This window comes from Acipenser ruthenus, chromosome 24 (genome assembly GCF_902713425.1).
Source record: "Acipenser ruthenus chromosome 24, fAciRut3.2 maternal haplotype, whole genome shotgun sequence".
In the NCBI taxonomy this organism is placed as follows: Eukaryota; Metazoa; Chordata; class Actinopteri; order Acipenseriformes; family Acipenseridae; genus Acipenser; species Acipenser ruthenus.
In genome coordinates this window covers 27,129,770-27,155,515 of record NC_081212.1, presented here as the reverse complement: position 1 = coordinate 27,155,515, position 25,746 = coordinate 27,129,770, and the positions used below count along the sequence as shown (strand labels likewise).

The 25,746-nt window shown below is 39.4% G+C and overlaps 1 protein-coding gene across 1 annotated transcript in view; it reads right to left on the bottom strand.

Moving 5' to 3' along the window:
• Positions 1-25,746, bottom strand: part of map2k5 (mitogen-activated protein kinase kinase 5) — a 70,760-nt gene that overhangs the window by 28,586 nt on the left and 16,428 nt on the right. Inside the window, exons 8-17 of the mRNA XM_034049330.3 lie at positions 25,092-25,156; positions 18,117-18,156; positions 16,162-16,230; positions 15,864-15,945; positions 14,700-14,761; positions 13,146-13,194; positions 12,485-12,558; positions 11,076-11,126; positions 10,105-10,176; positions 1,906-1,935 (exon numbers count right to left, since the gene is read on the bottom strand). Of these exons, the coding sequence (XP_033905221.1) occupies positions 1,906-1,935; positions 10,105-10,176; positions 11,076-11,126; positions 12,485-12,558; positions 13,146-13,194; positions 14,700-14,761; positions 15,864-15,945; positions 16,162-16,230; positions 18,117-18,156; positions 25,092-25,156 (594 nt within the window). The remainder of the gene's footprint in view (positions 1-1,905; positions 1,936-10,104; positions 10,177-11,075; positions 11,127-12,484; positions 12,559-13,145; positions 13,195-14,699; positions 14,762-15,863; positions 15,946-16,161; positions 16,231-18,116; positions 18,157-25,091; positions 25,157-25,746) is intronic.

The window sequence follows — 25,746 nt, the reverse complement described above, 5'->3', positions numbered from 1 at the left end:
AAGTTCTTTTTTTTTTCTCTTTTCTTTTTTACTTCGGGTCATTTTGGCATAATTTATTAACCAAAGCATGGCTTAAGTATGCTAGAGAACAGAATATCTCTGTATATTATAAATATACATTCATTTTCCAACCGTCTGAATGCACTTGCTGTAGATTACCCTCTTACAAATATCTGTATGAAAATAATTCTTTTTTTTGTCACAAAAAAACAAAAAAAAGTTTGTAAATACATTTCTCTGTTCAATTTAACTGATGTATTTTTTTTATAACTTGTATGTACAGTATAAATCGACAAGCATTCTAAATTCACAATCCTGAAGCCCGCAGAAGATTCATTATTTAAATTATTTTGACTCTCCCAAAATTACATAGAACCACTGATGTTGTTATTTTCAACATACTTCAGATTCCAAGTACTGAAACACACTTTCCTACCTCTGTGGTTTACTTGTACATTTTTAATTACATTATCCCAATACACAAGATCCAATAGGGACCAAACCAAGGAAAAAAAAACTCACTACAGGTTACCTATAACTGAGTCAGTGAAGCCATGCCTGTAACATATATCTTGTTGTCATGCAATTTAATGTCCAGACGCCACGCACATGTGCATGTATTTAAGAGCTCACTATGGGGATGCAGTAACAGCCACTTGGTCCCTTTCACTGCTGATACCACAGAGTCGGAGTCACGAGAATAAATGAAACAGAACTGTAACGCAGAGCAGAGAGCCGAGTTTCAGCTGCTTATTCAATAACCATGTTTGTGTCACAGCCGCATAATATAACCGTGCATACATTAGTATGTGTAATACAATTTGGATTTGCATAATAATAGCAAGTTAATAGATGCTTAAAGAGCCTCAGACCAACAACACTTTGAAATCAGACAAGCCCCTAGGCTGGTCTGCTTATACAGACCAGGGGCATTAGGGAATACCCAGGAAGGTTTAAACCATTTCAACACTTAAAAAAAAAAAAAATCCCAGTTGTTTAAGACTTTTAAATGATTTCCTTGGTGCTTTTGATTCTCACAGACAAGAGCTCCAGAGAAACACTATCAATGGTGTGTTCAAATTGCACGCCATGTACTGTGTTTATTTGCTGACACAGAAAAGAGGCTTTTAGTAGGTCAGGTTATTCAGTTTAAATTGTAATATAGCAGCCAAGCACTTCAAGAATAGTCTGAGAGTATATGCGCTGTATATTCCTGATGACATCAGGACCTCTGTTGATGTTAACAGCGAGCTTTGGTGTGTTAGCACTCTCCGCTTCATACAAAGCAAGTACTAAAAAGCTTATTCTAACAAAACAGGTGATTTAGCTGCAGGGGAACACATTCTGAAGAAACGATTTTAAAAATGATATCAGTACACTTTTTTTTTTTATCTAATAAGCAAGACCAGTGTTTACTACAAACTCACAAAATATAAATAAATATTCAAATAATTCAGTTTTTGTAATTTAGAGCTTAAATTTCCAAACCCGTCATATTTGTTTGTAATATTTTTTTCCACCGTTTTGTTCTAATTTTTTTCCATTTCCAGAAATGAAAAAACCCGTTCCGTCTGATATTGTAAGATTTCATTGAGAGATTTGTGGAATGGATATTGTAACTATAGCAATATAACCCATATAGTAGGAGTGATAGATAGTCCACCCTAAGAGCACTGATGTATCCATTTTAAGCCGCTTCACACTTGAATTGGGGGGGGGGGGGAAATGATAAAGATGTAAATGAAGTAATAAAAAGGGTTCAATCCGCTGCAAGTGATGCTGAATTTCAATTGAAAATCCTGGCTTTATTTGTATGTGGCTCCTACATTCACTATTGCTCCCCTGCACCTTCATACATAAGGATGAATGTCATGGTGGCAAAAAGACAGTAATGAAGAACCTTACCTGAGGATATGGAAACCTCCCCAGAGCGAGCTGCAGAGGGAGAGAATGTTTGTGTCGTTAGAGATCTGCATGAGGAGCACATTCCAGGACAAAGACAGAGCCGGAGGAGCAGCGCTACATTCCACTGCAAGTCAAACAGGGAGGTTAACCCCTCTGCAACAGCCTGCAACTGGACTTAACAGCACTGTGCCTGGAGACATCCCATTTCAACTGGACTTACCAGCACTGTGCCTGGAGACATCCCAGTTCAACTGGACTTACCAGCACTGTGCCTGGAGACATCCCAGTTCAACTGGACTTACCAGCACTGTGCCTGGAGACATCCCAGTTCAACTGGACTTACCAGCACTGTGCCTGGAGACATCCCAGTTCAACTGGACTTACCAGCACTGTGCCTGGAGACATCCCATTTCAACTGGACTTACCAGCACTGTGCCTGGAGACATCCAAGTTCAACTGGACTTACCAGCACTGTGCCTGGAGACGCCCCAGTTCAACTGGACTTACCAGCACTGTGCCTGGAGACATCCCAGTTCAACTGGACTTACCAGCACTGTGCCTGGAGACATCCCAGTTCAACTGGACTTACCAGCACTGTGCCTGGAGACATCCCAGTTCAACTGGACTCTTAACCCCATTTGGAAACAGTTGAGATATTTAATAAATTAATTAAAGTTGTGAAACTCAGGGCCCAATAATACTGTGGCAGCTGGCTTCACAGACCCCCATTAGCTCTCATCTTGGACTCCCTAATCTTACCTTATACAAGGTAGCCCAAGATGAGTGCTTTGAAATCAGCTGTAAAAGTGATCATTTTTAATGTTGTAGGAAAGACATCAGAGAATGAACTCCTTTATATATTACCCCAGCACAGGCACAGCAGCAAACATCTCTGTACTGTGAAAAACAAACGCTCACAAGCATCAGTGAAACATTCGCTTTCCATTGTACAATAACGTATGCTGATTACCAAAGTACTAAGAATTAGTAAGAGGCAGCACTATTGCCCTTAATTTTACACCCTTAATTTCACAGGCATACTGTTGTTGTTATAATGCCTGCTGCTACATTACAATAATAGCCATTTCCTCCATAGATTTAGCTAAAGCCATTGCAAACTAGGAAGCTTAAAGAGAATGGTCTAATCTTGCACAAAAAAGCCTGCAGTTATCCCACTGTACTAAATGTGTTTCACATCTAATGAAGCTTTAATGTCCTTTCTGATTCCTCTTGTTTCTGTACCACCAGGGGTCATTCAAGGCAATTTCTACCCATAAGGGTTGTTTGGGTAAAACTCAAGAAGTACAGTTCAGCTTCAGATTATACATGAAAATTAATAATACCTGAATCAATGGCGTTGAAGCTACAGGGCCAATTTAAGGCTGAAATGAAGGTTTTAATTGACACATGTATACACCTGGATTTTTTTTTTTTTTTAAATGATCTGTTAAAATACGTTTACTTAAACACAAGCTAGCTCTGAAGTGGCTTCCTCAGACAGCAATAACATGCTCTTGCTGTTGAATATTTCCAGTTAGTGCAGCTGATTGATATACAGTGGAAGGGTCTAGCTCTGTATCACATTGCCATTATTCTTTGTCTGACAGGTGCAGCGCACGCCAGCAAAGCATGTTGGAACATATGGCAAAACCAAACTGTTTATAATGGGCATGAAGGACACAACTCCAGCCTGCTCCCTGCAGCACTGCATCATCTTACACACACGTATGGACCTTTAAATAATTACAAAAACAGGCCTGTATTCAAATCCACTATCCCTAGAACTGCTGCCAACACCCAGCAATGAAGGCATGCAGCTCTGGCCAAAAGTTTAGCATCACCTAGAATTTTAGGATTGAGACAGAATTAAAAAAAAAATAATAATAATTATATGGACATAGCTTAGATATTTTATTTTACATCATGTAAATCAAAGAAACTACAAAATGATATTGCAAATGTCTTACCGGAAGCCATAATAGTAGTACAGTATTTCACATCAGATTCTATGGAAAACTACAACGTGGGATGTAATTCAATATGTTAATGTAACATTATTCAGCAGGTTTAATTCAACTTTAGGAAGCAACATGAGTTAATTCTATAGGGTAATGCAGAACCTTTGTCCAGAGCTGAACATTCACTAGCCTTCCTCCCTATTCACGGCACAATAACAACTCCAATGTAAAACCAAAAAACATTTAAAAAGCACAGTTCTTCTAATCTTCTCCTTGTGCTATATATTTTTTAAAATTATCTGGGAACCCTATCTGCTCTATTAGCACTGCAGTAATTGTAGCATCTTTAGGCTTCATGCCAGCTATCACAACTCAAGTGATCTGCCACTAATAAAAATAAGTGAGAAGTATCTGGTGAGTATCATTTCAAACTGGGGACTTTAGCACTTCGGTTCCTTGATGGCATATGTATGGCAAGTTTTTTGAAGAGTTATTGATATTGCTAAGAGGCATATAATGAGAAGCTAGTACATTTTTACGGTAGTGAACAACAGGTGCGAGGGAGTATTCTGTAAAAAAACATCTGGCAAAAAACAACATTATAATAAAGCTGATGGGCATCTTCAACTTGTAAATCACTGCAGCGCTAATTCTCGTTATGCATTATTAGTCAGATCAGAAATCATTGGGCACAATTAGGCAGACTGAGATGCACACTGAATGAACACGCTGCCGCAAGGCACTGGCTTTCCACGGCTCGGGATATGAGAGCCAAACAAACCAAACACAAACGCTTGATTTACTGGAAAAAGGAAACCACATATTTATTTTCATTTACATGTGCAGGGTGCATCTATTTTTAAAGTTTCAATGGGTTCTCAAGGTAAACTATGTAAGCCAATCGCCTTTAACTTTGTAGTAAGAATGCTGGTCACTGCTGAAGAATCAAATCAAAACGAAAGCGGCCTCTAACCATCACCGTGCAATCGAGGCATTTTAATAGACTGCACTATGGCACTGCTATGGCTGTAGTTCTGACCACAGCATTAGCTCACATACGGTATCACCTAATAGTTTCCACTAGCGTTTTGCATAGATTTGGGTACAATATGGATCACAATGGATATTACAATCTGTATCATCCCTCGCCTTAAAAATCTTTCAATTCAATATTCATAGCAGCGACGGCAACTCTGATCGCTCGATGTAATATTTCCAGTCAAGAGCCTCAGATATTTCTTTTTTTTTCTATTTACCCTCAATCAATTCCGCAATCTTCTTGCTGCGTTGCAAAATACATCTAGAGGAAGCAACAGCTATTTGCGAACATGAAAACAAAGCGCTCGGGAGGTTAAACTTACAGCAAAAAGGCCGCGGCCTCTTCAAGTGCCGGGAGCACAGAGCCCGCTGGTGCGGCGGTGAGGGCGGCAGATCCTCCATTAAACAGGGAGGATTTACTAGAGCAAGACAAGATGCATTACAAATGAATTAAATCTGCAGTCGATAGTTCACAGCTGCACTACACACCGTCTGGAGCTTAAGAGCAAAGCCTTGAAAGGGGCTCAGAGCTGACCAGGCTTCAGTTTTTAATGCATAACAGCCATTAGCTGAGAACTTGTGGAGTTTTTGACCCCCTGCGGAAAGGGCAGCGCGCTGAAGTGACATATTAGTTCAAATCTGTAATCGCAGATGAGAGGCAGGGCATGTCTGATGTAACATTCTCCGATCATCTCGCAGAGACCTGGGCACATTTGTCTTTTCACGACACTTTCTGTTAACTTAATGAAGTAATAAGTAACTTCCCCATACGGGGTCCGTTAGATTCATTACCGTTATGTAACTGACACCTACATAGCGCAAATGGGAAAGGTGGAAGGACTTGTTTTGTCCTTCTTAAATCTCAACATGCTAACTATTTTGCTGTTCATCTGTGTGGATCCTGTTTTGTATCTAGATGCGTCCCAACCATCTTATATTGTATCCAGCAGGCTTTTGGCATTGAGCTGCCCAGTTTCAATGCCCTGGTGATTCAGCATGAAATCCCCAGGATGAATCCTCCTATGCTTTTCAAAGTATTAGTCAGAGCAATGTAATGGCTTCACTAGTTCTTGATATACCTGCTGCTTCAGACTTTGTTTGAACACTAACACCCTGAGTTCCTGTCATGACTCTTTCTGTGTCACAACCACACAGGTGGACAGCCTGGTGTTACTGCAGTTACTGCACATGGAAACTGAAGGAAGGAGTCCAAAGGAACACTTTATTACAGCTCCAGTCACTATAGGTATAGGATAAATCATGCCGGAATATTACTACGGCAAACTGGAGCACATGTGAGTCCGAGCCAGGGAAGCAAGTGACCATAAAATACACTAATTACTGGGAGTGATGGTCACGGAGTGATTGATAGTCCTCTGCAAGGCAACTTCCCTGTTTTTGGCTCCTCTGCCTCATCCTAAGAGTGGCAATTATGAAGTCATCACCCTCCCCTTAGGGTGTGCTACCTTTAGCCCTGCTTATTCCAATGCCACCATCACAGCACTCTACAATTAATGACTGGACACATGCACTCCCTCTGTCTCGCCATCTAGCTCTCGATCTCTCTATCTGCGCAAGTACAACACCATGGGCTGAGCAGCCCTGATTAAGAGGAGTGCAAGGTCTACACTCAATATCTGATGAGGTTTCAAATGTATTTATTTTATTTGTTTTTCGTTGTTTTTCAATGAGCATTAGCTGTAATGCCGCTGCAATAATTTATGGACTTTTAGATTTTAGATTTTAGATTTGCAACAAAGGGTATCCACACTCAGGATTTGTTCAGCAAAATATATGTAACTTTTAAATCATCAAAGTTTCGGTGCTATGCACCTTCATCTGGTTTTACAAAACAGGACTTCTACCAGCACCATTTTGATAACCTAATCAAATATATCTACCAAGTTCTTATATATTTTACATTTTAAACAATTGCTATTGATTACTGAAATGGATATACAAAGTCAGGATATAAGATATTACTATTCTATCCATGGGTTGCTGTGGATAAACTAAATCTCAGTATACAAAAGCAGAGGAAACCTCTAATTTCAATCCCCTTGAGGTCACGTGGGCAAGCGAACCTAGGGGACACAGTTGTGACCCTAAAGCATCAGCAAGGGCTACCAGACCCCATTGTGACATGGCTCGATTATTAAAAGTTATTTTTCAAAGAGGACGGCTGCAGGTTGGGGCTCAATATTCTTTAGTGAAGACAGCGGAGGGTTTCAGAAGTGTCTGGAAAACTGTGTGTGTGTTTCATGTTGGCATCTGTAAGCTAGTCAAAGCTTGCAGTTATCAAAAAGCAAAGTCTAAGACACTCATTTGAAGGGCCTGCAGTAGGCCTCATCTTCCATTTGTTAAAAGCAATTAAAGATGAGGCATAAAGGCCATCCACTCAGAAATGTAACAGGCATAACTCCCGTGGATGTAATCTGTTAGTGTCCTCTTTGATGGCATTAAGTAAAATAGAGAGACTCCCTGCTCCGCAGTGGAAGCAAGGGCTGCTTTGATAACACTGACGTTGCCTCAGTGGTGTGCTTTGTATCTTCCTCACATATCTCACATATTTCTAAAGCCACTGTCCTTGCCTTTTCTGCTTACCACATCACTCAAACAGCTGCGATCGCGCTGAAGAGGAGACAGTGACATGCCAATTAACAAAACTCAGAAACATACAAATCATTCAGAGCATTCTGTTCAGGAGACACTTACAGTGACACAAATATGATAGGCGAAGGTTATTAATTTGCCAGAATTATATATGGAATTGCTTATTATATTCTTTTTAAACACAGAAATCCTTGAAGTTCTTTAGAAGCTGGATTTTAATATCAGCATTTTCTTTAACACGCAACAACTGTTCTTGGTTTAAGAAAATAAAAAGTTTATAATCGTAACAGAACAGCGATGGTCTAAGGCATTATAAGCTTTTAAATATATTTCAAATAGGAAGCCTGTGACTCAACCGGTCTCAGAGATATGGGGCTCGCACTGCTGTATACTGCAGAATTTCTCAACATGTTCAAACCCAAATGGAAAGGTGCTTCCAGTTAGTGTAATTCGTCCCTAGTCCCCTATTACCTGTACAGCTACCACTCTGTAAATTGTGAGGCAGCTGACAAGACTAATGTGGGCAGCAGCAGCTGGAGGGTATGTGGCTGCCAAACTGTGTTCCACCCCAGGCTATGATCAAAGATCTCTACAACACCCCCTTCTTCAGACTGCGCTTGCAGGAAAGGAGTGTGGCTTCTTCAAACAGGAACATGAGTATTATTGTTTTTCAGCCTCTCTGAATTGAAAGAAAACCAATGGTGAGCTGCTTATCACTGTTTCATAGACAAGACAAACAGCATATATCAAAAACTATCCTTTAAAATCAGCTAAACAGTGTTGGAACGAAGTATTGTCGCTCTTCCAACTCTGTATATTGGTGGCTACCTGCAGGGGTGATTGAGGACCCACAGGAATACAGATCCAGTGAAACACAGAGCTTTAGAACTCTTAGGGTGCTGTTACCAAGATCCCCTTCTGTCTACATCAACTCCTGGGCCATTCCATAAAGACGTAATGGACATTGAATAATCAGCAATGTGAGACTAATGACAAGACCAAGATTTCTGCGTAGTAGGACTGATCCATCACCACACGAAGCTTGAGCTTGCAACTAGTCTGATATCGATGAATTCAGTCTAACAAAAGCAGTTTCATGGTACCGCCAAGGTCATCTCGACAAACCTTTTCTGGCCATTTTTTCACAGCCGATTAGAGGGGCTTTCATCGATACAGTACAACAGCCAAGAGCGTCAGCAACGAAAGCAACAGCACCTCCTGCATCGGACAGTAGTTAACGTTGATGGTTTTAGTTTCTAATAAACCCACAGCACAGAGAACATCCCTGCACCCTCAATTACCTGCTTAGGTAATTAATAGTTTCAGCGAGCTATTTTTAACATGAGTAAGTGATGGAAGAGAGGGCTTGCTTCGGGGGCACAAACAAGTGCAACGTTACACTGAAATTGTAATGGCTTCCTGAGCATGATGGAAACATTGCTGAAGGTGAACTTCTGGTTCTTTCCAGCCCAGAAATTGTAATTAATCTGAAAGTCTGTCTGAGAAACTGTAATTATAACTGGGAATTACAATCAGCTCGTTAACATACGCTGAGTATGTACTGCACAGAAAATACTCAAGTACTTTACATTGCTTTCTTACCGTTTATTGAGCTTGTCGGAAATTGGAAGTGAAGCTGTAAAAGGTAAGCTAAACAATTAAATGTAATATTTATTTTGGATAGCAGACATGTACACATTTATTTATTTATTCACCTAAATTAAAATCTTACTGCAATACTACGTATTTCGTATTATAGTACCAGGCTATACCAAGTTTACTTGATGTAGTGAGTGGGTTCTGCAGTGATCATAACTACTGTATCTGCATTGTGAAACTATAACCATCAACATGTGTCAATCCATCACCTTCCACTGCCTTCAAAACACAACATTTAAAGTGATACGAATAAAAACAAAAAGTCACAGAAAACAACAACTAGGCCAATAAAACTATAAAAAGGGGGGTCAAATATTTTCCGACTCATTTGTCAACTAGTTATGGCACACAGTCGTTTTGGTGTGTTTGCTACCCATGGTGATCATGTTAAAGTAATTCACTGCAGCAAAATCCTTAATACATTAGATACATGGGGATGACAGATGTCAACACAAAAGCCATTTAAGGTGGTATTGCTTGGTTGGAATTGAAGCCTGTGCTGGTACTGCAATTCATTTTTTGGGGGGGAGGGGTGTCCACAAAAGAAAGAGAACGAAGCAGCACACACATCAAAACAATATCTAAACAAGCATTGTTATGTTTAAAGTTGTTTCTTTATTATAAAGCTGAAAGAACCATCGAAATATGACACGTAGTAGTCAGAATGCAGTCTAAATAAGAAGCAACAACTAGCATTCCAATTAGAACTCAACAATGCCACCTTAAACCCTCTCTGTGTCGACACCTGGCCTCGCTGTCCTCAGGACGGCCAGACTTTAATTTAAGTGGTCTTGGTTTTTCATCTCAGACCCAGGTACTGTATTTGATGCCCTGCTTATAATTGAGTTTTTCTACTAATGGGTTTTCCTCATTTTTCCCCAGAGGCTATTTCTAAGGAACACCTCTCAATAAAGCCTCTTTGTATAATTACCTCCATAAATGAAATTCCTAAACTCCACATATCCGAATGGATTCCATACTGTTCACCTGATATTCGCTCAGGCTGCAAAAAAAATAAATAAATAAATAAATTAAAAACAATTACTATATATTCACACACATACCTCCCGATAACTACAGTAGATTGAAACAAACTTGCTTACATTGATTCATGATTCAATGGGAACACAGACATTTCCCAATAAATAAACAGACTCTGCACCCCTGCTCCTAATACAGATACAGGACGGCATTCCTGTTCTTCTTCGTAAAAAGCACTAGCATGAGAAGAGGCGGACAATGCTTTCAGACGGTTCTAAGCTCATACTTTCAAACAGTCAAAACACAAAAGCAATTATAAGAGAATTGGAATATGAAAAAAAAAAACTGATTAATTTCACAGTTTAATTTCTACAATTCAATCTGCAATATTCAAACCTCTGCAATCACGTCTCATGCACCACATTTAAAAAGGGCTTATGAAATCTTTCTCTTTCATCCGCTGTTCCAATTCCTCCAAAGAACCTGCATCAGGCTCTAGCCCGGCAGAGTGCTCGCTTCATCAGTTGAAACAAAAACCCATCAATGGTGCAGCCTTTGTGATCTTCATGAAAGAGGAACCCCAGACCTATTGTTTGACTTGGTTTAAATCGCTATACTTTCAATGAAAGAGCGGAGGGATCTACTCAGTGTATCAGAAGGAGAAAAGTCATTTCTCTAATGTACACATGGGAAAGAAAAATACAATCGGATTTGGTGCATTTAAAAAAAAAAAGTAATTCAATTAATAAAGAAGCGCCAGCAGAGAGGAATGGATAAAGTGTGCTGTGTGTGATGTACAAAGCTGCTGTTTGATCTTTCGTTACGAACAACCACACCAGCAGCAAGCTATTCAATTTGAATGGATACATACAACACACTCTGTTAAAGCAAGGTTTCAGGGATGTTTCCGTCACTACTTACCGCCATATATGCATTTGTTCCAACGTAAGTTTTCGCTATGGAATTGACTAACTGTAAAAGCAAAAAAAAAAAAAATACAGTCAGTGAATCAATACATCCTTCATGTAGAAATGATTGCTAGACTTGCAGTTTTGTTTTCCTCTGTGCTCTGAGCAATGATTTTCTATACATTTTTAATACACTTCTTTCTAAATTTGCATTTTTTTTTTCCCCTCTATTCCTCTGGCGGGCTTCGTCTGACAAAGAGGCCTGGGACTCGCAGGGTCTCAGCTCGTCTATTACTGTGATCAGCTGACCTGGGTGTCCCCTCGGAGGACAGGACAATACTATTCTGTTTGACTTTGACCTGAGTGAGGGGGCCACCCTTTACACAGAGTACAGCAGCTCCCCAGCAGCATAGAATGGACTGGACTGAACATGGCACAGACATGCTGAGACTCCAGCCAATGCAATGGCATGGTAATTGAGATTTTGATACGCTGTCAGGGTGATGCAAAGACTTTTTTTTATTTTATTAAAGAAACTAAAAGGCTATATAACTTAACACAGTCATATGAGAGGTGCTCATCCAGTTCCTAACAGCTGGTTGATCTCAGAACTTCCTTCTCTCAAAGGTCGTAAAGTTTACTGCATTCAAATCTATAAATGTATAACTAGCTGCACTTTAAACCACTGCAACTGGAGATTTTTTTAAAAATATATTTTTAAAACTTGCTTGAGGAGCTAAGCTTAACACCACAATAACAACAAAGTCAATCGCAGCGGGATCACGAGGGGGTCTGTTTTTGAAAAGACGTCCCACGGCAGGAGAGAACGCAGCGATGGCCCATATATTTAAATAAACGCAGCAGCAAGCAAATACACTGTGGGGACAACAGTGCTTGACAACATCGAATACGCTGCTGACCTTCCATTTCGGAGAGCAGAGGCGCCTGCAATTCAAACGGGTCACTGTCGGAGGGGGTCTCAGGAGGGCGCCCGAAATGGAAATTAATTAAAATGTGTGTCGCACGTCGTCAATGCCCGCCGCTATTGTTGCTCACTGCATTCATTTTTATCGCAGGCCTGTTGGACTCCCTCAGCACGGATCCCTCCATGCCCTGCCTATTGTCTCGCTGAGATCGCTTTCCTATCAAAGCCGCATATCAATGAAGTGCACTATTTGTGAGTGGTAATTACAATATCAGCAATTTTTTTTCCCTGTCATTAAACAATGAACAATCATATTCTGAAGAAGAAAAGTAACTCGGAGAATAGCCATCCCTGAGAGGGTCTCGCTGCTTCTGACTCTCTGCCAGGCTGTTAGCATGAAGACACGGAGGCAAGGCAGTGGTACACAACCCCCAGCCCCCAGTGAACAATCAGGAAGCAACCCCCCCCACTCCCATCCCTCTCCCCTGCACACCTACCTGGGTGCTGACTCCAAAATCACACAGCTTGACCTGGCCCCTTGTGTTCACCAGCATATTAGAGGGTTTGACATCTGAAAACACAGGCGAAACAGAGAAAGACAGTGGAAAGAATTCCTTAAAAGAAGCCCTGAAATGAATGGTTCTGTAATTACAGAGGAGGAGGATGAAAGAGACTAGAAAGGCTGAAGTCATCAGCTCTCCATTTAAACTTTGCACCTGCTGCACACGTTTCACAAAAGGACAGCGTCGTAATTAAATGTACAAACCCCCCTCTTACAAAGTGTAAGATTATCTAATCGAGATGCAAGGGAATAGCAAGTATAAACATTAGAAATGCACAGGTCGAGCAGCACTGATTTTAGTGGAGGGTTCACACTATACTCGTTTACAAAGACCTTCTACAGCCTTAGCCGTGTGCCGGTGCTTGAGCAAAATGATTTTGTTTTTCAATCAGGGTTTAATTTCCAGTATGCTGCAGGCTGTAGCAAAGTCCTGGTGGAGCTCAAGGTAAACCCCTGTACTGACGCTTTCTGAGGCAAAGCATCTTGTTTCAAGGGAGGTCCTGTGTTTTTTGGCTTTGCTGATTTATTTTATCAAAGCAATAACAATAAGTGTATAGAATCATACGGTACAGTTGCATGAAAATGACAGCACTTACCTCGATGCAAAATCTTTAAACTCCACAAGTAGGTGAGACCTTTAACAACCTGCAATAGATTTATTAAAAATATATATTGTTAACAGAACTGGAGAACATGTAACTTCTTGGATTATTTGAATCGTTTGAGTCTTTTTCTGTATCTAACTTTTTAAAGGGTTAAATTAACTTCTCAGCGGACTTCAAAAGGGGGTTTAAAGGAAAGCCAGGAAACCATGTAAACGCCGCAGACGTTACTCACACTTCCATGCTTGAGAAAACATGCTGCTTCAGAAATGCTTTTTGATATGATGTTATTAAGAGAGTCCCATTTGAAACGGAGCGGAGGGTGCAACAATCTGCCCCTAAAAGCTGTGATTTTAATGTAGACGGGAGAGTAGCCTGTCCCAGAGTACACATCAGGACGTTCACACAGAAGAGGAACGACAGGACTTTAAGAGAAAGGTCAAACCTTCCAGGGCTTTGCACTAAAACAAGCCAGAAAGAGAAAGTGTACTGTAGTGCTTGGAATATAACATGCACCTTTTGTATACTGCGCATGACTGAGCAACCCAGGGTTACATTCTTTATATAGCACGCAATTCATGAGCACTTCCATAGAAAATACATCACAGTATAATAACTAGAACAGACCATGCACCTTGTATAGAACACACAGCTGGTCTTAAATCATCAACTCGGCTTATTGTCTCTTTGAAGGGTTGGTCTGCATAGTGTAAATGGATTTGAGATTTTTCAGATCACAGAGTTATGGAAAGAAAGCAAGATGAGATGGGCTAGCTTGTCACAGTCTCTTTAAATTGTCTTTACATCCTTAAGAGCTAATTGCTTTTTATTACTTCAATGGGGAAATGAATTAGTACCAATCAAATATGCTTTACATAAAATATATCACATGTTTAATGTGGGAGCTTACCTAAGGTCTTAAATGTAATCTTCAACTCATTTAATAGCTAAATCATTTGATAGTTCATAATTAGTTCTTTCAATTTGAAGATGTAAAATACTCTATGCCTAAAGTTAAAACAACTTGTAGAATAGCTACTATACATGAAGGCTGGTTTCTACAGAACTGACAATGGTAAATGAGAAGCCTCCATTACCCTGGGCACTTTGCACAGATAATTAGAAGTCTTTGTAAAAAGAGAGAAGTTGTGAATTAAAATGAACTGAGACTAAATAGCTGTCAATGTTTGATTACGGGGAATTAAAATGATTGTCACTGCAAGGGATAATGAAGTTCAAATGGATGCAGCACAGAAGCAACACACTTAATGAAATGGTATCAGGAGTGTCACTTTCATCTTCAAATCTATCAGCACACTGTATACCGAGCACGATTCAAACCAAACTGTTTCAAAGGTGGCTCGGTTTGGACAGACTGCATGAACTGAAAGAAGGAAACCTGTCATCTTGAATCTCAAATTCATTCATTGTACAATATCAAAAACAAAAGCCAATAAATATTTTTTTATGTTTTTAAAGCTCGTGTGTCCCCAGGTTGCACCAATTTATTTAGGCGATAAAGGTGCAGGATACAAAAACAATACTTACTGCAACAGCTATTCTCCCCAGTACATGTTCTGGGATTTTTCTATATACATCCAAAGAGCCCCCTAAAGGTGTAATAAAGAGAGAAAGACAGAACACAAGTAAAAATCTCCCTCTATAAAACAAATCACGGTCAGACCTTATTTTTCTTTATTTACACTTGATTTCTTAGCTCTGATGAACCACTGATAGCTTTGTTATGATTAATGTACCTTCATCAGAGGGCTTGAGTTTGAAACCAAACAGTGCCCACATACATAAGGACATACAAATCACTAACTGCAGCATTGAAAAGGTACAGTGGAACGTAGCTGTACCTTCGGGAATGGAAAGGTAATGATAAAGCATGCTTCCTTGTCAACATAACATATAACTAAACTGAAACATTCTCCCTCATTTGTGAAGCTACAGTCCTGTAGATCTGCTCTGCCAGTGTTACGAATGAATATCACCTGATTACAGGAGTTACCATGTATGGAGTTGTTATTATTAATGGCTGCTACAGATGATCTATGCCAGTGGTCCTCATTATATAGTCCGTGGGCCACACGGGGCTCCTTGAGACCCAAGCTGCAGCCCCACCTTGCTACCTTTCGGTAGATTGTCATTTTATGTCTAGTTTGCCAGAGCAGCAGCCACTTTAGCCATCATACAAACCTCAATTATTTGGGATCTTCATGGCTGAATATTGTACAGTGACGAATGTGGCCCTCCATAAATTATTAGAAAGGACAGGTAATTCTACCCAAGTATGAAGGGGCTCTTTACTGTACGTGCCTAACAACGAGGGGGAACTGCCCTTAAAGCTCTCAATCCTGCTAAAACAAAGCCGTCATCTGTCCATGTAGCTTTTAACACAGACAGACTAACAGGGAACATCTTCATAGTGGACTACAACTAACATGTTTCAGCTTTGGCTTACAAGTGTAAATGGATCTGATAAAGTATTTGGTGGACAGACACAGAGCAGGGCACCTATATTTAGCTTGTAGTCGTTCAGCCCGTAAAGTGAAGCGAATGGCTTCACGTGTCCTGCATGCTCGAGGCACAGAACTGACCACAGACAGACAAGACCCTGAAGAAAGCAGATTGTCACTCCTTCAGAAACTCCACATTTACACTCTGCATCAACAATAAAAACACATATAGGACTCCTGTGAAACTTACCATCCATGAATTCTGTACATATTGATATTCTGTTTTCTACAAAAAATGCACCATAAAATCCTATTATATAGGATGAATCGCACTGTAAAGTAAGGAGAAAGGTTATCAATGACAGGTTTCAGAAAACAACTACAAAATGCCTGCTTCTGGAAATCTTCTGTTGCCAAATAACCCTGGGTTAGATTACAATTATTTTGCAAACAATGTGCAGACTTTCGCTGTTGTGCAGTTACAGTTGCAAGATAATACATACATACATACAGTACATACATAAATATTAAAGAAAATATAGACATACCTTATAAAGAATTTCTAGCTCTGACATAATTTGTTTTTGAAGCTCTAGAGTAATATCTAAAGGAATAACCTAAAACAAAAACAAAATAAATACACAGTTAAACCCGGAAATCATGTTAAAGACCTTTACGAATGGCATTAACGTTTCACAATGACATACATTCATAAATACACACACACATTATCATGTAAAAAACTGCTTGAAGTTAAAACTGCTTGAAATGTATTGAGATTTTTGTGGAGGAAGGTTGCATCTTTCACAAGTCCTGGGTTTGAATTAAGCTTGGGTGAGTTTGGGCAGTCTCTGTATAATTCTTCTTACATTACGTAACTTCCACACAACTCGACACAAACTACAGCGGAGATGGGTGGTTCTGGATTGAGGTGCCTCTTTAGCTCTCAAAGAGACCCCAGCAGCACCGTGCCTGACTCCCTCACCTTCCCAAAGCACTACAAACACTTCACACAAGCCTGCCAAGCAATCAATTAGCCATGCATCCATTGCTATACATTTAACAAAGCTGCATAGGAGAAGTGATCACCAACTGCAAAGAAATGCAGCGTTTCAGTTATTTCAATTCCACCGGGGATTGCATGGCTCAAGTACACAGATTCAGATGATGTAATAACTAGTATTTGAGTATGATCACAACAAGAATGTAATGAAGAGCTATGGGGATCCAGAAGCCAGTTGCATTGTGAGTATTTGTGCCTCAGCCTAATAAAGGGCTTAGCTCTTCAGAGGTTACAGGAGACTATGGGAAAGTGGAATAGCAGAGTGTGGTTTCAGAGTATACATTCTGTTTATTGTCCTGACATGAACTTTGAAACATACACAGCCTTTCTCCAATGAAAAGCGTGCTTTAGGGCACTTTATAAAAGCCCTTCGCTAAATTGGCTTGTACCTGTAATACACAACTGCCAACAGAAATTTAAAACACACTTCAAAAAGATCAATACTCATTTGCCAATAATTTTCGCTTACATTTTTCCTCCAGTTGAAATTGAGAGCAATTCCCCGAAATACAATTGTGTTTTAACACTGTGCTGTCCACTCCACACAGCGAAAAAAAAAAAAAAAAAAAAAGCAGATTAACCACATGCGTTCTGAAATAAAATCTTTACCATCCACCAAGCTATCAGCATATGCAACGTAAACACCGCTGTACAATTCAAATGCAACTTTTTAAATTCATTAGATTTGCTAACAGGGGGGAAAAAGAAAACTGCATTCGAACTGGAAGCACCAAGGACTGTCCTGACAAGGGGCCACAAAGGGTTAATTCCGGGAAAGATGAACCTGAGAACATTTCCTCTGCTCTCCCAATACACCTCCAGGACAAACAAGGATGAGTTGTCAAGTTAAATACAAGCAGTCAAGTGACGGAATTATAATGTACTCTTTGAGCTCTGCCTAAATGAGTGCAAGGCTATTAAAATATACAGAAGAAATAAGGCAATTCATCACGGTCTGTCATGGATGACTTCCTCTATTTGCCGGAGCGGCACTCGTTCCACTTAAGGGAAAGGGGATCAGAATTACAGGTCAAATTAAGCTACTACTGTTTTAATTTACCTATTAAATCTGCAGCAACTTAATTGTCTTTTACAGTATGTGCAACTAAAAAGGAAATTTGGGAGCAGTAAAAATCTCTATACAAATTATTAATCAAATGGTCTATTTAAATAGTGAATTAGGCGCTGCAGCAGGCACACGGAGTTGACAATCAGTGTAAAACATGCTATTTACAGCAGGATCACGGGATTAAGAAAGGGGTATTAGTCCACTGACGGCTCCTTTTAAACTCCTTTAATGCCTACTACTGCATGCAACACATTGTTAATTGAAAATAAAAATACCTTTTTTTAACCTTTTGGGCAAAGTAGTATATAAACTAGCATATACATTGATGCAGTAAAGAGCCGATTTGTGTTATCTTTAATAAAACGCCTTACCTTAACTGCTAAAATCTTCGAACTTGGGACATGGTGTGCTCTGTATGGATAAGAAAAAGTGCATGTTAAGAACGTTAGCCTGAACATCATGCAAAAAAAAGGGACATAAATAGATAATTAAGATATAGTATTAAACAAGAAACTTTCTGTTACTCAGAATACATACAAAAGATCAAAATTACCTCACATCAAATAGAAAACAACTACTGACAGATGAAAAATGTAAAGCAGAAATCTGGATATGACGCACCACCGTAACCATATTGTAACCTTGCATAAACAACAGCTACTTTAATGATCTTAAAAGGCGTTCTAAAAAGCTCTTTTCATTGAATTTGGTGTGTTTAGTGAAGTTAATAAGATAGGGGTCAATAAATGCCCCCTAGGGGTTAGCACCAGCCGGACTGAAATTAAAGAGAGACGGTGTTTAGATCATTAAAACAGACCCTGTGGTTTCAATATTGCTTGTGTTTATGAGTCACAAGCTAGACATGGAAGCGCCGCGCTGTAAATAAGGACGATCCATCAGTAACTAAACATTCTGACATTCAGATCCGCAGGAAAGATACCAAAATGAATGGGGTAAGGTGGTACACTGAAAGTCCATCAGTTTTAAATGCACTTTACTGGACATTTCAGATGGCTAATTAACTTGTCAAGAGAGCAGATCCTGTTTTCCGAAGGACTGGTTTCGTATTCCAAGTGAATTAAAAGAGAAGAGCTGATCATTTAATTATGAGGCCCGTTAATTCATCTGTAGAGTCCCGGGTCAGGTTTCTTGCAGAGACCAAGGGCCCGGTTTAGTTTACGCAGCTCTGACAGCACCAAGTTAACATTTCATTATCATGGAGAATGGGACCACAATGATACTGCCACACAGGCCACTACAGTGTCCCCTGGCTTTAACAAACAGAAGGCTACCTGTGAGAAGAGTCATTTGTTTACTTTAGATAAATACGGCATCTCGATTGTCTTGACCTTCTTCAACACAGCTCTAGAGTGATTAATGCGGTTTGGATAGTGGATGCGGTTACACCTAAAGACAATTCTAAACCTCTGAGCTGCTTTAATTAACAGCGAACACCTCCAAGTGCTCCAGGAATTGCCTGGTTAAGACACAAAAATAATATTTCACGTGCTGTGAACGTATTCTCAAAGACGTTTTCACTATGTGTATACATATTTTATAAAGCTCCATGGTATTTATTGTCAGGAAGAACCTAACATAGATTCAGAAGTCTTTTAAAGTGTGTAAACAGCCAATTTATAACTTTCTATTGCAAAGAGGCAGTCATTTCAATACAATTTCATTCTTTTTTTTTTTTTTTTTTTTTAAAGAATCAGCAGCATTTTTCTGAACTTAATTTAGATTTCCATCCTATATAAAGATATACTGTATCTAAATCTGTTTTGAAACTAGCCTGGCAAGGCTGACAAGGACATAGCCCGATCATCACTTTGAGACAGAGCTCTCTAATTTCAGAATAAAACGGATTCTGATGTCGTCAGGTTTACACTCCCTGAGCTTACTTAAAGACACAATAAGATGAACAAACGCGCCAGACTTAGATACCACAACGTATCAAAAGCTAATCTAATTGGCTAACTTGGAAGATTAATTAATTGTGGCTGCCTCTGCAGAGAATCGCAGCCTTACTTATTTATGGCGTAATTCTGACCCCCGTAAACGTGTCCCGGTCACCTGTATCTTATTTACACTGCAGCTGTGTGAAATGAAAGCCTGGCTATGCAGTATTCATGCGCTCCTTTAATACTGGGAATCAGCTGATAATCATGGCTACACACTAGGAGGAAGCTTCGGTTACGCTTTTGTTTATTTTAGTTTTTAAACGCGCGGCATTAAATGATTGATCTAAAACACTCTGCTGTATCCTTTTACATAGCAGTGGTTTATGAGCGCTTTCTAGCTTATAACATATGCAGCCTTAAAGAAACTTAGCCAATCTAATTGAGGGAAAGAACACCCACTGATGTGTAAAAACACTCCGCCCCCCCACCCCCTCCCCAAAAGAAAAAGGTTCACACCGGCAGTCGCTCGACTGTGAATGTACTCCTGCATAAATCATGCAGTGTTCTGCTCCAGCCTCAGATACCCTTTTACTGTTTCATTTCAACACTTCCCAAAAGCTGTGGTGCATTACAATAATTAGCTGTTACGCTGCTTTGCTCGAGGTAAACAGAGCAGTTTGTTAGTATAGAAACATTTACAGGTTTGTTTTGTTACAGGTTTATTTATTTATTTATTTTTACTCCTATTTATAAGACATTTCAAAGTCTACTCTCAATTTTTATCATCCATTGAAGAAAGAAAAAAAAACATTGGGAACACTTACTGATAATGTACTGCAACTCTCTGGGGAGGTACTTCACAAAGACACTTCTTTTCACACAAACATTCCTATATTATTAAAGACATGTCAGTTTGCCAGGACATATCCCTGGAGATCTCCATTCAGGGATTGCCCGTCCCCAGTTGAAGATGTGGAGCAGTAGTACTCCCAGCATTCAATCCATACCGGCCCAGAACTTTGCACTGAGCAGCCCAGAGCCAGGAGCATTCTTCCACAGACTCTTCAACTGCTTAATTGAACCTGGGGCCTGGTTGGAAGAACGAAGTGTACAAGAAGCGGATGGGGGAGCTGCCGCTGTAGAGGACTACCACTGAGGTAAAGGAATGAAAGATGTGTTGGAGAAGGAACCAGGAGAGCAGGGGTTAACACGCGGGACCTTTAAGAACAGTCTCTATTAAGTTGACAGAACCTGTGTTGAGATCTCATTGGGAAGAACAGCACCCCTGAAAGCACAATGCTCCCAACAAAAGGTGGCGCCCCTTGCAGACTGGCAGACTAGAGTGCACTGCAGCACCTGGCATTCTCTGCTGATTTGAGTAATGACCAGTCCTGTTTTTATAAACAGAACAACCCCAAAACATTAACAACATCGTCATCCTCCATGAAAATCTACGCAATTATAAAATACCAGTAATGTAATTATAAATAATCCAAATGCTTCTTAAATCAGTGTACAGGAGCTTTAAACATACATTTACACCCAGGAAACAGCTTGAGACCCAGCCTGGGTGTAAGAACAACGCAAGCCGCTTTAAATAACTGTTCTAATCGCAAGCCAAATGCACACTTCAATACTGCTGTATAAAGGCTGCTGCTAAATTACTGTAACTAACAAGCAGGAATGTATCAGGTTAGGCCGAAAATCAATGGCAAAATCAATGGGAACACGGTTCACATCTTTGGAGCCCAATGGCAATTTAGGGAAATTACAGCATGTAAATGCATGCTCTTTAATTGAACAGTTTCATCTAGCAGGCTGTGAAGGCTGCCCATGCAGGAGTTCTTCACTTTCTCCACGGAGAAGGCTCTGTGCAGCGTAAACGGTTTGGACAGACTTTGCTGTTGATGCTTAAAAAAAAAAAAAAAAAAAAAAAAGGTAATTACTGTTGTAAGTTTAATTATACTGGATATACGACATTCAATCAAAAAAATACAGCGCCTGTGTTATTTCCCTGTTCTATGGCTACATTCCATCAAACTGTCCAGAGGCTCCATATACTGTACAGCAGGACCTCAGTTACAAGCATCTTGGGAAAGGAGGCTGTTCGTAACTCTGAAAATGAGTTTTCAATGGTTTTAATAAATGTGTACACCTGCTATCTACAGACGTAATCTGCCTAACAACTCAAGGATACAGCACAGTCATGCAATACTCATATTGTTAGGGTTTGGAAGGCTTTAAAACCATGTTATACATGGGAACATGCAACATTTGACTTACTATTCAGATCGTAGCTGTAGTAAAAACACAGATTTAAGCATCCAGGAAAACCTGGGTTAACGCAGTGCTTGTTTTTATTGTTGTTATTTTAAAAACAAAAAGCATTCGTGCAGCTTTCTCAGTCATTCACACTCATCTGGCTTGGAAAAAAAACAAACAAACCAAAAAAAAAAAAGTTGCTTTGTTTAAAACTAAAATGTTTGCCCGTACTTGCTTTGAAATCTGCCTCACCTCTGTCTGGATGCATTTGTTTTGTCTTCTCCAAGACCAGCAAGGTGTTTATGGTGTGCTTTATCAAAATCATCAGCAGCAGCTTCGTGTACGCTACGTATGTTTTTACTGCTCTGTTGTCTTTCGTCTCCTTTGCTAATTGTTCGATTTTTTTTATTGCTAGCAATCTAGGCATTGTAGGCATGGTTGAGTGATTGCATACTTCCAGCTAAAAGTGTGGTGCTGGGCTGAGCGGTCAGTTTGGAAGTTTGGTGTTTGTAACTGTATTCTACTGTATGTGTATCTTCTAGAATGTGAACACTCGTTTTTGATTGATAAAGCAAGGCATGTGTTTTTGATTGAATAGTGCCAACAACACAGGTTAACTGAATGAACCTCTCTGCAAAGAAGAAGCAATAGTCCACTATTTTTAGGGTTTAAAATGAATGGTTCACACTGTAGATTCCAAGCCCAATTGTTCCTCAATGACTGTACAAGACACAAGGGTAGAAACACTGTTTCTCACAACTTCTACAACAATATCATCCCCCAACTTTTAAAACTGTTCAATCTAGCTAGGATATACAGTAGATGTTTTATTTCCAGATACAACAGATCATACATATGATAAAGCTGCTGAATCTGTCGTGTTGCGTTGTGCATGTCCTGTATCCTTTAACAGTGTGCAGCTATAACTGTGAGGACTGAAAAAACCGCACGACGGAAAGCCACAAAGGTAAAATCCCTGCGGCCCTCCCTCTGAATTATTTTTCAGAAAGCAATTTAAGTAAATACCCAAGGTGCTGCACTATACAAATACTTCCTCCAGTGTTGAACGCTTAACATTTTGTGTTTTACATTATAGGAACTGTTTAAAATAGCGAGAGAGAGAGAGAGCATGGGTAAGCTGTTCTTGAAAATACACAACAGCACAGAGTGGCTGCAACATTGTATCGCTATTATTTAGAACCTATGTGAAGGTCCTATTAAAGATGCATGTCGCAGTGTTCTGTAGTGTAGTGTTGATACACAGATCTTCAGAAGCTAACCAGCTTCATAGACTTCTCTGGCTTAGTAAGAAGGTTATTACATTACATTATATATACACACACAGTATAAAACAAGAGCAGTAAACCTTGTGTACTTTTGTGAACATATTTGGTTTCCATATCTATTACCATTGCTCTGTCTATTACGTGACAGAAGATTCTCAGAATATATATAATAAATAATACTTCTGAAAACAGTGTGATATATGAATTCTAAAGAAACCCGTAACAGCAATACACCCCAATCCAGGAACACTTCATTACACTGCGCTTGTTAAAAGAGTGTATTTTTGGGTTTTGTATTATTAGTTTGATGAGCTGTATAATCTCTACTCTTGGCATGTGATGGTTATTAAGGTCAAGCACGATGGGTGTGTTTCTCTGCAGTCTAATTAAAGCCTATTTATAAAACATGTGGCTGACGTGCACAAACAAAACTGCCACTGACATTGTACACAACATACGAAAGGTTAAATATAAACCCAAACACGGTCTAGAACCACAAACAGTATACAGCAGGTATTTTCCTTTAAACAAACACCAGATTGAATTCAGCAGCTTTTTACTCACTACCATAAAACATATATTGTTGAAGCATATTGATTTTTACCAGACTCAATTGGCTGAAAAGTTGTTTGTGTAGCAATATTGGCTTTGCCAGTATGGTGGAACAGTTTTACAGCCAAGAAAGCATAATTATTTTGTCATAAAAGAGAAAGGCCATTAAGGTAACCCTGTCTCTCCAGTAAAAGGCTGTAAAACTGAAATAAATAGGATTCATTTTTTTATGAAATTTAGTGTCGCCCTAAGAAGACAGCTTCTGTTAAGCCAAGGTTAGCCTGTGAAGTGATCAATACTTCAATCTCAATAAACTATTTCAATAATAGTTGATTCAGGTGGAAATGGGACTTGGAAAATTCCAGCCCAGCGACCTGTGACACCCTGTCATGTTTGCTGAACAGTGATAATACATCATTGCTGTAATGGAAATGACTAAGTGCGAAGCTGTACAGAGGAACGCACACAAAATCACTTTCATTCCTCAACTTCAAAATCAATATCATATACATTGCCAACCTTCAGATAATAAAAAAGCACACACAAACCTCGCTGATGGATGTCACAGCAACATTATAGATTTACAGTCAACTTTATTTAGCAAATGCTAGATTAGTAAATAGAAACATGATAAATATATTTTTAATACTATCAATTTAACAACCCTTATTTGGTTTCATTGTTTTTTTAATTGAGTGGGTGTCTCAAGATTCTTTTATGCCTAAGAGGCCAGGGGTGGAAGGGGGCTGGAATTTAAATGAATACTAAGATAAAATCCCAGGACAGTCCCAACAGTACAGATCAGAAAACTCATTTTAAGACACAGAAATACATGTGAAGCTAATGTTAACCGACACCGCATTTTCTGAATATATACAGCCCTGAGGGTTCAAACAGTATTGAATAGGGATTCTGCAATTGCTACCTGCAATTAGTTTTTGCAATCTACATGGATAGATGTTCTACAGTAAACCAAAAGTAAACCACTAAATACTACGTCTGTTAAAAACCGATCCTAAGATACGAGTCGATTCCTTACCTTTGCAAACCATATACACGTGTTGTACAACTTACACTGAGAACAGAGACGAGCGCTGTTGTAATCAAATAGTTTCGCATAAGAAAAGGCTGTCAGCATCATGTACTGTGCTTAAATGACACTAGAAACCGAACACATACAAAAGGATCATATGCTTTTTGAAAGGAAAAAAAAACTCCATATTACAAAACTGAAAAACATACATATGCTTTTGAGATTTTGAATTAGATTACTTAGTAAGTAAGCGCTTTGAAATATCATCCCCATAGCTGCAGTCCCGAAAGCACAGCTGAGTAAAGCACTCACTTGTACACTGTGCCTCCGTTGCCATGACCAAGGAGCTCTCGATTCTCTATGTCTTGTTCATTCATCTGCACAAATAAAAAGAAAGAAGGAGATGTCATGAGGAGGAGAGAAATGTCAAGGAAAAGCAACTCAAGGCCATAAACAATACGCAGCCCAGGTCATTTCAAGTTCAGCTGCAAGTAAAGAAAGATCAATAGAACATTTGCCGTCCAATTTATAAAAGACAATACCAGGGGACAAAGTGATGGAAAGTTTAATGACAATTTGTTTGCCTGGGTCGTTTCATTAAAGTTTGATAAAAGGTGTCAGAAATGGAATGATATAAGGCAGCTGTGCTGCAGGGAGGCTGTCGAAACTTTTAAAAGGAAAGCAGGCTGAATTCCACCGTGTGCAAACTAGCACAGACACAAAGAGGCCATCTGACCCTCTTTAATATCACATTTTCAACATGCTTTGAGAAAAGCCCCCTGATTTAAAACATGCCCCGGTTTACTGTATTTACTAAACATTAAACTGGAGTTGAATAGCAGGTACAGCAGTGTGCACATGTATTACAACACCCCATTGCTTCTGTAGCTTTGACTTGTGTATAGAAAATCAAACCACTGGAACTGAAAATCTTGTTAAATTAGTGATTGCCTAATTTAATGACTTT